Source organism: Furipterus horrens, unplaced genomic scaffold, assembly GCF_987537825.1.
Source record: "Furipterus horrens unplaced genomic scaffold, mFurHor1.1.pri manual_scaffold_2, whole genome shotgun sequence".
NCBI lineage: Eukaryota > Metazoa > Chordata > Mammalia > Chiroptera > Furipteridae > Furipterus > Furipterus horrens.
In genome coordinates, this window is record NW_028327172.1 from 175,577,508 (window position 1) to 175,589,592 (window position 12,085).

Sequence of the window (12,085 nt, forward strand, 5' to 3'; positions counted from 1 at the left end):
TTCTTGCTGCTTTTAAGATTCTCTCTTTATCCTTAATTTTTGACATTTTGATTATAATGTGTCTTGCTGTGGTTCTCCCTGGGTCCAGTTTTTTTGGAACTCTCTCTTCTTCCTGGACCTGTAAGTCTATTTTCTTTCTCTAACTTGGGGAAGTTCTGCTTCATTACTTTTTCACATAATTTTTCAATTTCTAGTTTTCCTTCTGCACCTTCTGGCAACCCTGTGATTCGGATGTTGGCCCTCTTATAGTTGTCCGATAAGTTTCTAAGCCTCTCCTCATTTTCCTCATCTGTCGTTTCCTCTTTCTGCACTGGTTGACTGTTTGTCCCTTCCCTATGTTCTGATTTGTTGATTTGATCCCCGGTTTTCTTTCCCTCACCACTAGTTTCGTATGTGTTTTTGTTCATTGAACAGGACTAGCCTTCATTCCTTCCCTGTCTTGTTTAAGATCTGCTGTTAGGTCTGTAAGCATCCTTATAACCAAAGCCCTGAACTGTGCCTCAGAAAGATTTCCTGTCTGCTGCTTCGTTAGATTAGATATTTGCTGTCTGGTAGCTATGTGACTGGGATCTCTTTCATGATCTGTGCCATCCTGACAGTTTTGTGTTTACCTTTCCTTCTTGGGTGGAGCTGTCACACCTCCTACGCTATAGGGGGCGGAGTTCCATGCACTCGTCACTACCGGGTGACCCTTTTCACCATGCTGTGGTGTTTTGCATGGGGGTGGGAGTCCAAAATGGATTCCTGCCATTCACTCTCTGCTGAAAGACCAGGAGCTTCCTCCTCCATCCGCATGCCCTTGGGCCCTCCCAGTTCGAGGCAATTGGGGTCTGTCTTCCCCGGCACTGGAATTGCGAGCTGATGGGTTTGGTCTGCAGCCGGGGGTGCTCCCCAGACGCTTCTCGCCTCCCCTTAAATACAGGTGTTTGTGCTTACCGCTGTCCCACTGCCGTTTCCGCAGCTGCCGCTGCCAGCACAGCTTCACCTCTCTGCCCCAGCTTCGCCCCTCCTACCCATCCAGACGAGCACCACTTCTTTATAACTTCATATGTTGGACTTCCATGTAGCTTTATTTTCTGAAACTTCTGGTTATTTCTGGTTTTGCAGTAGTTGTATTTCTTCTTAGTTGTGGAGGGAGACAGAGCGTGTCAGTCTAGGCCTCCATCTTGGCCAGAAGTTTGGTTGGTTTCTTTTTTTTGATGCAATTGTAACTTGCATGTTAAATTTCTTTTTCTGATAGTTCCTTATTGGTGTTTAAAAATGCAACCAATTTCTGAATATTAAATTTGTATCCTCCTAATTTATTGAATTCATTTATCAGTTCTAAAAGTTTTTTTGGTAGAATCTGTAGGGTTCAATAAATAGTATCATGTTATTAATTATAATTTTACTTCTTTCAAATTTGAATGCCATTTATTTTATTTGTTGTCTAAAGGTTGTGGTTAAGACTTTTAATACTTTGTTGAATAAAAGTCGTGAACATGGCCACGGCTGGTGTGGCTCAGTGGACTGAGCGCCAGCCTGCGAAACAAAGGGTCACTGGTTTGATTCCCAGTCAGGGCACATGGCTGGGTTGTGGGCCAGGTCCCCAGTTGGGAGTGTGCGAGAGGCAACCACACATGATGTTTCTCTCCTTCTCTTTCTCCCTCCCTTCCCCTCTCTCTCAAAATAAATAAATAAAATCCTAAAAAAAAAAAAATTGTGAAAATGGACATTCTTGTCTTGTTCCTGACTTTGAGGATAATACTTCTAGCTTTTCACTATTGAATCTGATGTTAGCTGTAGGTTTGTCATATATGGCCTTTATTATGTTGAGATATGTTTCCTCAGTTTTTCACTTTGCTGAGAGTTTTTGTCATAAATAGATGCTGGATTTTGTCAAATGCTTTTTCTGCATCTATTAATATAATTATATGGTTTTTTTCTATATTTTGTTTATGTTGTGTTTCACATTAATTGATTTGCAGATATTGAATCAACCTAGCATCCCAAGAATAAACCCAGTTGATCAGTGTTTAAGATCTTTTATATATATTGCTGAAATCAGTTTGCTAATAGTTTGTTGAGGATTTTTGTATCTATGTTCAGCATAGATATTGGCCTATAATTTTATTTTTTCTTTTTTTGATAATTTTTTTCTGGTTTTGGTATCAGGGTAATACTGGTCTTATTAAATGAGCTTGTGAACCTTCCCTCCTTGAATTTTTTTGAGTGTTAATTACTTTTTGAATATCTGGTAAAATTCACCTGTGAAGCCATCTGGTCCAGGACTTTTGTTTGTTTGGAGTATTTTGATTACTGATTCAATTCATTGATAGTTCTTGATTTATTCTTAGAAAATTGTATGGGGGGGAGAAAGAGAGATTGGGGATAAGTAGGGGAAGGGTTTAGTAAAGGAACTAGTATAAATAACCCATGGACTTGGACAATGGGATGGGGATTGACTGTGGGAGAAGGAGGGGGGTGGGTGGGTGGGGGACGATGGGGAAAAAATGGGGCAACTGTAATAGAAAAACAATAAAAAGAAAAAAGAAAAAAAAAAGAAAATTGTATGTTTCTAGGAATTTATTGATTTCTTCCAGGTTGTCTGATTTGTTGGCATATAATTGTTTGTAGTATCTTCTTATAATCCTTTATATTTTTGTGGTGTCAGTTGTCACTTTTACCCTTTCATTTTTTATTTTATTTGTTTGAGCTTTGTTTTTTTTTTTCTTTTTTTTTTTTTTTGATGAGTTTGGTTAGTTTGTCAATCTTGTTTATCTTTTCAAAGAACCACTTTCATTGATCTTTTGTATTGTTTTTTTAGACTATTTCCATTCTGATCTTCATTTCTTCCTTTTTCTTATTCTTTGATTTTTGCCTATTTTTCTAGTTTCTTAGATGTAAGGTTAGATTGTTTATTTGAGACTTTATTTGTTTCTTGTGGTAAGTGTATATTGCTTTGAATTTTCCTCTTATAACTGTTTTGGGATTATTGTATTTTTACATTTGTTTGTCAAGGTATTTTTTTTATTTCTTCCATAATCTTGTTTTTAACCCATTCATTATATAGTAGCATCTTATAGAGCCTCCATATGTTTATGTTTTTCAGTTTTCTTCTTATAATTGATTTTTAGTTTCATACCATTGTGATCAGAGAAGGTACTTGATTTGATATGATTTCAGTCTTCTTAAATTTATTAAGACTTGTTTTATGGTCTATCATGTAGTCTATCTGGGAGAATGTTAAATGTTCACTTGAAAAGAATGTGTATTCTGCTGTCTTGGGGTTATATGTTCTAAAAATATCGGTTAAATTTATTTGGGCTAATATGTCATTTAAGACTACTATTTTCTTGTTGATATTCTGTCTGGATGATCTGTCCATTGACGTCAGTAGAGTGTTAAAGTCTCCTACTATTATTGTATTACTGTCGAACTCTCCCTTTATATCTCTCAATATTTGCTTTATCTATTTAGGTGCTCCTACATTTAGGAGTAAATGTTTATAAGGTTATAACCTCTTGTTAGATTCACCCCTTTATCATTATGAAATATCTTCTTTGTCTTTTGTTATATCCTCTGTCTTAAAGTCTGTTTTGTGTTATGTAAGTATTGGCACCTTTGCTTTCTTTTCCTTTTTATTTGTGTGAAATGCCTTTTTCCGTCCCTTTACTTTTAGATTGGGTTTATCTTTCCATCCAAACGTGTCTCTTGTAGGCAGCATATGTATGGGTCTTACTTTCTTATCCATTCAGCCATGTATTTTGATTAGAGCATGTAATTCCTGTACATTTAAAGTAATTATTGTTAGGTCTTTGCTATTTTATTAACTGTTTTCTGATTTTTTTTTTTTTTTTTTTTTTTTTTTTTTTTTGTAGTTCTACTCTGTTCCTTTCTTATTCTCTTGCTCTCATCTCTTATATGTTGATTACTTTCTGGTTTTTGTTTGTCTGTTTAGATTCCTTTTTTTTTCCTGTATGTCTCATGGATTTTTGGATTGTGGTTACACTGTGCTTCATGTATACCAAGCTATGTTTATAGCAGTGTATCTTAAGTTGATGGTTGCTTAAATGTTAACACATTCTAAAATCACTATTATTTTTAATTGTCCCTTCCATTTTTTAATTGGATTGTTTGTTTTTTTGGAGTTGAGTTATATAAGTTTTTTATAAATTCTGGATATTAACCTTACCAGATGTATTGGCAAATATGTTCTTCTATTATGTGGGTTCTTTTTTTATTTTGTTGATGTTTTCCTTTGCTGTACAAAAACTTTTTACTTTTATGTAGTCTCATTTTTTTTATTTTTTTGTTTCCCTTGCCTGGGTAGATATAGCAGAGAAAAATATCTCAAGAATCAATGTCCAGGATTTTGCTGCTTATGTTTTCTTCTTGGATTTTTATGATTTTTGGTCTGACATTTAACTCTTTAGTCCATTTTGAATTTATTATTGTGTCTAGTGTAAGAAGGTGGTCTAGTTTGATTTTTCTGCATGTATCTGTCCAATTTTTCCAACACCATTTATTGAATAAACTATCTTTAGCCCATTGTATGTGCTTGTTTCCTTTGCTGAATATTAATTGAGTATAAAGGTGTGAGTTTTTTTCTGGGCTCTCTGTTCTGGTCCATTTATCTGTGTGTCTGTTTTTATGCCAGTACCATGCTGTTTTGATTACTATGGCCTTATAGTATAGTATCACATTAGGTAGCATGATTTCTCCAACTTTGTTCTTCTTTCTCAGGATTGCTGTTACTATGTGGGGCCTTTTGTGGTTTTATATAAATTTTTGAAATATTTGTTCTAGTTCTGTGAAATATGTCATTGGTATCTTGATAGGAATTGTGTTGAATCTATAGATTGCATTGGGTAGTTTGGACATTTTAATGATATTAATTCTTCCTGTCGATGAACATTGTGTATGTTTCCACTTTATTTGTATGTTCTTCAATTTCTTTCTTCAGTGACTTATAATTTTCTGAGTACAGATCTTTTACATCCTTGGTTAGGTTTATTCCTAGGTATTCTTTTTGAAGCAATTGTGAATAGTATCATTTTCTTAATTCCCCTTTCTGTTAGTTCATTATTAACGTATAAAAATGCAACTGATTTATGGATATTGATTTTGTATCCTACTACTTTGCTGGATTCGTTTATCAGTTCTAGTAGTTTCTTGGTAGGAATTCTGTTCAGCTTGTCTTCGGGTGGTCCTCCAGGATTGTTGTTCTATAATTTATTTGTAATTTTAATGTGTGTATGGGAGATGGTAAGTAGAGCACTTACCTACCCTGTCATCTTGACCAGAAGTCCAAATTGATTTTATTTAAAAAAACAAAACAAAACATTAATAGCATAGTATAAAATATTTCCACATGATTAAATAATACTGTGAAATGAAGCTGATCTTTTCTATACCCAGCTATGTTTAAAGTAGACTTTTCGATGACTTCTTTCTAAAGTATATTGCATATTTCCAGCTGTCCTTGAGAATATGCAAGACCACTTAACTTCTCAGTGCAAGAATTCAAGAGTTGTCATATTACAACAGGCTTACAGAAAATAAGAAGTTTAGGATGTTTGCTTTTATATTAAATCATTATGATTTTGGAGATATTGTTTATCAGAATGGTCATTCATAAATAGGAAGAGATCGTTATGCTTCTGGAAATTTTTCTTTACAACTTGTCCATAGCTGTATTTCCTACTAGTTTTCTTTTTTTTTAAATTGAAATGAATTTTAAATAAGTAGTTTATATCTCAATTGTATTTGTTTTGCAGAGGAAAAATTAGTGCTAAATCTGAATATAGCTCTGGGAGATCCTTTGCAGCCAACAAGGGTAAAGGACCCAGAAACAAGAAAGATTATTCTCATGGGTAAGATCAAGAATGGTATTTAAAATGCTTAATTTAATAACTAATAAGTACAGTTTGCTGGCTTGCTGACTGGCCTGTCTACTTTCTCTTTCCGGATCTTTCAGAACCAAAATCCAGTAGTCTTAATTCCAATAAGCAGCCCATATGAGGAGTATGCTAGGAGAGCATTGATGGCAGACAACTTTTATGGGACCTATAGCGCCAAGCATTTATCCTCTGGGATACAAGTGCTACCATTAGACGTGTTCCCTTCCCCAGTAGGGTCCATGTCTTCTTTGACTAGGAGGATACATGGGGACAAGGGCTGTTTAAGGAACTGTAGCAAGTTAGCTGGGAGACAGCAGGATACACTCCTACTATGAGACCACGAAGGGATTGTGTTCAGAATTTAGATAGCCTTCTTGGTAGTGAGATTCCAATAATAGTACCTGGGACATGAAAACTTTGGGGCGAAGACTAGCAGGTGCATCAATCAGCCAAACAAATTCCACACTTAACCCTTAGGGTTGGCACAATGTCATAGAAATCTCCTGCTATATTGAATAGGCATTAAAAGTTAGTGTCTTAGCTGACTCTGAGAGGTCTCAAAGGATGTACATAGTGTGGCAGGAGTAAGTAGGGGAAACTCACATACTTACCAACCAGACATTATTTATGTATAGGAAATATTTAAATGTTTTAATAACTGTTATGACTATCTCAGTGAGTACCAAGGACTTATTTATCCTAAGTCATAGAACAAATAGGTCAAACCAGAGAGGCTATCATAGTATTCACACTTAAAATTTTGGTTGTGAGCCCTGACTGGTGTGGCTCAGTAGATTGAGCATCAGCCTGTAAACCAAAGAGTTGCAGGTTCGAGTCCCAGTCAGGGCACATGCCTGGGTTGCAGCCCAGGTCCCCAGTTGGTGGTGCATGAGAGACAACCACCCATTGATGTTTCTCTTTCTTTCTCTCTCTCTCTCCCCTTACCCCTCTCTCTAAAAATAAATAAAAACTTTTAAACAAATGTTGTCTGTGTAATAGGTTCCATTTGAATTCTTAAATAACAAAGTTATTTCTATATTCATATTGTTTATTTGGTAGCAGAGGTAGAAGTATATAGGATTTTATTTAGTGTAGTGTCTTAACTAAAACATTGCTGTACTGTACCAGGTTAGAAAAGTTATGCGTGTGGTTAGGAGTTCATCACTTTTTGTCTGTTTCTTGAATCTGTGTATTTTCTGCATCCTGTAATGTGAGATTACTAACATTCCCAGATATCCAAGGAAATGGTCAGAAACTGATGATAGAAGAATGTATTAATTGTAGAACTGGAAAGGTATATAAGTGAAAAAGAAACTCAAAGGGGAATTAGTCGTTTGTGAGCCACAGTTAGAACTTTGGTTACTTAGTGCCTTTACCCAATAAATAAAAATCTTGTTATGTAATAATTAGTCAAATAAACACAAAGGAATCTACTGGTATTGTGGGCTATGTTAAACTTATTAAATCTGTAAAAGCCTTCCTATCTCTTAGCTACTTTTGTTTTTCATTTGAACTATAATAGAAATAACAATGATGTTACCATTTTTATTATCAATAGCTGAGACTTACCTAATATTTACTTTGTGCCAGTGTTTTAAATACTTTACATACATTAACTCATTTGATATTTACAAATCTAACATAAATAAACATTATTTTATAGAAAAGAAAATCTAGGCACAAAGGATAAATAACTTGCCTAAGATTACACAGCTTGTAAGACAGAATTTGACACCTGGCATTCTAGCTCCAAAGTCAGTGATCTTAATCACTTTTGACTTTCTAAGGCAGTTTTATTTCTAGAGTGACTATTCTAATTATATGTCTATAAGTTATATTATTGAGCATTGTCATTGCTATTGTTTTATATTTATATTAACATTTTTTCATTAGATATTTTAAGGCCACGTGATACATATCAATTTTCAGTTGAACATGGTGAGCTGAAAGTATATAAGACATTGGATACGCCTCTTTTTTCTACTGGAAAATTGATATTAGGGCCATATCAAGAAAAGGGAAAGCAGCATGTAGGCCTGGACACATTGGTGAGTATATTTCTCCATATATTTATGTTTTGCTGTTGACACTTCTGTTTAATTGGACATGATGAGGCATTAAAAATGCTATTTTATTTGTCATATCTATTTAGATTAGTCTAGCAATGGTTATTTAAAAGTTCCTTTTCAGTGTATAGCAGTGTAGCCTTGAGATTCAGAAATTTAAGAAATGGTCTTTAATTAAAAAGATCTTAGAATATTGGTTTGCACAGAAATTATTAGAATTTTAGAGCCAGAAGGGGTTATTTAGTCTAAATCTCACTTCTTCGATTATGCAGTTTAGTAGTAAAGAGGTTGAGAGACTGCTTCCAAATCATGCAAGTATTTATAAGTAGACTTAGAATTGGGAGCTAGTTGCTTCAGTAAATATTAAATAATATATTGCTGTATATATGTAATATTACTGGCTGAAGCTATAATGAAATTCAAGGTCAGTCAGTCTGTCTCTCTGTGTCTCTCATTAGAGATACACACCCCTGCAGCATTGGTTTGATATTTATGATATTTCTATATTTTGAATTTGAAAATTATAGACTTTGAAAATCACCAAGTTTTAAGAATATTTAGTATTACACCAACATTTAAAAATATTGCATCTAAGATACATTCTTCAGTAAGTAACATTTCAGGAACCTATGAAATCATTGTTACTGGGAGTATCACATTCAAAACAATTATTTCACTGAAAAAATTAAAGTAAGCTGAAAAAGGAGAAAATGAAAGAGTATCATTGAGTTTATATTAACAGTGAAGGACAAATTGGGGCAAGGAAAGGAAAAGGTACACATGAAAGTCAAAGAGTAATTTGTTACTACATCAGTATAACTAGAATCCAGATTTAAAATATTCTTTAATCCAGTCTTAAAGTGTTATAAAACTCCAAACATTTTAATTAAAAGAGTAAAAATAATACATTTAACTAACAAGTAATAGGTGATTCCTGTATAATCATTATGAGGCAATTAATAATGAAGGTAAAACATTGTGAAATGCCATCATTGAACTAATAGCAGTTATCTGTTAAAATATGATGCCTTTATTATACAAAATGGAAGTTTGAATAGTAAGTACTTGAGTGTTTCTCATGACTCCATATTATGGAACAAAAACCTATTAAAATATACTTGACTTTCTGGGTAGTATTGTTTGTTACCATTTTCTTTTAAATTGAGGCAAATTATTTTTAGATGTAATAAAAATATTTGTTTTATTAAATCATAAAAATATCTTTAGAAACACTTTAAGAGCTCTTTCCCACTTAGGGAATTAGTATATGTACTGGTTAATAATATGAGTTTTGAAATTAAAGTGCCTGAATTCAAATCCCAGCTCTACCTTTTACATTGTGAACTTGGAAAGTTACACCCATCTGAGCCTCATTGTCTTCATCTGTGAAAAGCTATTTAAAGAGTACTGGTTCCACTGGTAGGTACATACCTTAAGTAAATAAAAACCAAGTGCTCAGAACAGTGGCTGGCGCGAAGTATGTGCTATATAGGTGCTGGCTGCTAGCTGCTATTGTTTTTCTGGTATTTTAGATTAATTTTACAAAATGGTAAAAAAAAAAAAAAATAGTGGAGGGGAGGAGGAATAATTTTCTGTGGAAAAATATTCTTGATGGCTGAATCTCAAAATTTGAGTCTCAGTGTTTGAAGGCTTTACATCTTTTATTTAGTTGCCCCCTAAAACAAATCATTGTCAGGTGCTTCTGTATATGAAATATAATATTGCCCTGTTTGAATATGGAAGCCCTTATGATCAAGAGTTAGATTTATCTCCTTTTACTTTCTTAATGTTGATGCTTATTTAAATGTGTGATTTTATACTTTTGTTTTTTCTCTCTTTGATTCATCAATCAGATAGTTACTATCCTAAACATGTAACTTTTAAAGAAGTTACATAATACCTAGCTATTTTTTTAGTATAGCTAAGTAGTATTCTTTATTAGTAGTTATGAACTTTCATAAGTCAATAATTGTAAGGAAGAATAAAATTTCTTTTGTGATTTCTATTGCTGTTTTAACAATTTACAACAAATTTAGTGACTTAAAATGTAGGTTAGAAGTCTCATGGGCTGGGCTGAGTACTTTAGTGTTTCACGAGGCTAGAATCAAGGCGCTGGCAGATCGTATTCCTTTCTGGAGGCTCTTAAGATGAATCAGCTTTTGAGTTCATTCAAAGTGTTGGCAGAATTTAGTTTCATGTGGTTGTAGGACTGTGGTTGCCTTTTCCTCACTGTCTGTTGGCCAGGATGGGTTTATCTAGATAATCCAGGATAATCCCTCCAGCTGGAGGTCCTTTTTGCTATGTATACCATAACACAGATGAGCACATGGACATCTTATGAAGGCAGTTATTCTGCCTACCACCTTTCTTGTAAATGTCTTTGGAGTATAGTTATTGTGATGGTACAGCTTGAAATGAGATTTTATTTTTTAATTTTACAGGTTTTTTACGTTAACTTTGGTGACCTTTTATGTACCTTACATGAGACACCTTATGTAATAACAACTGGGGATTCATTTTATGTTCCTTCAGGTAAGAATAATTAAAGGCATTTCCTTTCATATGGTTAAGTATTTATCTAGTTGCTCATGAGCACCATAAAAATGGAAGCCACAAAATGAAGTATGATGTAACTGATGTCAAAGAAGTTTGGTACATACTTTTTAAAAATATTGTCATTAGGTAAGTATATTAGTGTTTTGATACATGAAAATTTAACAAGAGTCGTTTAGTATATTGCTGCATATAGAAATATCTAGTTAGAAAATACATTGTTTTATCCAGGGTAGAGGGAAAGTTATTTCCCTTGTGTTATCTCTTAAGACATTAGGTAACCTACCAATTTTAGTAGGTTATTTTAAACATGTAGAATAGTATGTTTCATCAGCTATTGAAGAACACGCCTTTAGGTTCAGGAATTTTTATTTGTTCCTTTGTCCATTCATTTATTCATTCAACAATTATAAATGAGAGTCTTAAGCATAGCTCTAATAATGTGGGATACATAATGAAACAGGCAAAATTCCTGTCCTCATGGAACTTACATTCTAATGACAATAATAATAATTTTGTATAATCTTTTATATGTGTCAGCTCTATTATGAATACTGTACATTTATTAACTCAATTAATCTTAATATATTTCAATTTCTAATATATAGAAAGTCACAGTATGGTACTCAGTGCTATAAACCTTCCTTTGGTGTGCTGTTAAATCTATATTTCACTTTTGCTGTTATTTATTGCCTAATTTATTTAAGAGTAGCCTTTGCCTTTTTTTTAACTTTGAGATTTTATTTTACCTTTTATATTTACTTATATATGCATTTGTTTGGTTTAGTAGAATCCACACAGTTTCAAAGACCTAATAACCATTGGGTTCAGAGAGATTTTCTTTTCCTGTACCTCTGTCTAATTCACCTTTGTGTTCATGATCAAAATGATATGAAGTTTATATTCTTTCAAGCCTTATGTATATCACAGGTGGTGGTTATTAAATAAGAGGTACTCGGGATTAGATGAATTTATTTTTGGTACTATATACTTTAATTGCCTTAGTGGTGGCTAAACATTTACTCAAAAGGAAATATCTTATGGAAATAATATTTAATTTTATTTTCTTATCACTTCTAGGTAATTATTACAACATCAAAAATCTCCTGAATGAGGAAAGTGTTCTTCTTTTTACGCAAATAAAAAGATGAAAGAGGAAGCAAAGCTTAAATGTGTGTGTGTGGGGGGAGGGGTACATACACACATTCTTATACATATACAATAATTTGTGCAGTTGGGACATTTAATTTGTAATTATTAGTGATATTTTAAAATAAAATTTTATTTAGTTTTGAGTGTACTTGAATCTGATAAATATTTCAACCTCCTATATGTATCTTATAATTTTCCACAAATATACACAAAACCTGTAGCGATGCTCATATTCTTAGTATTTTAATAACAAAAAGAATGCCCAAGTCACTGTTCCCACAGTGAAATATAGGACACTTTTCTTTGTCAGACGAGATCTGATTAATGTGTCCATTCATTTAAAACATCTTTTCCAAGTATTAGTTTGTCACTAATCAAAATAATCCAATAATAGAGAACTGTGGTGAATGGTACATTTGTATTACTTCCCTA

The 12,085-nt window shown here is 33.3% G+C and overlaps 1 protein-coding gene across 4 annotated transcripts in view; it reads left to right on the forward strand.

Annotated features, from left to right (window-relative positions):
- Positions 1-11,789, forward strand: part of CENPC (centromere protein C) — a 76,246-nt gene extending 64,457 nt beyond the window's left edge. For 3 of the 4 annotated variants that reach the window (XM_090266814.1, XM_090266811.1, XM_090266813.1), the window contains 4 exons: positions 5,760-5,855; positions 7,776-7,930; positions 10,390-10,480; positions 11,582-11,789. In XM_090266814.1, the coding sequence (XP_090122940.1) occupies positions 5,760-5,855; positions 7,776-7,930; positions 10,390-10,480; positions 11,582-11,652 (413 nt within the window). In that variant the 3' untranslated portion in view covers positions 11,653-11,789. The remainder of the gene's footprint in view (positions 1-5,759; positions 5,856-7,775; positions 7,931-10,389; positions 10,481-11,581) is intronic. The other variant, XM_090266812.1, reaches the window with a different exon arrangement.
- The last annotated feature ends 296 nt before the right edge of the window (positions 11,790-12,085 follow it).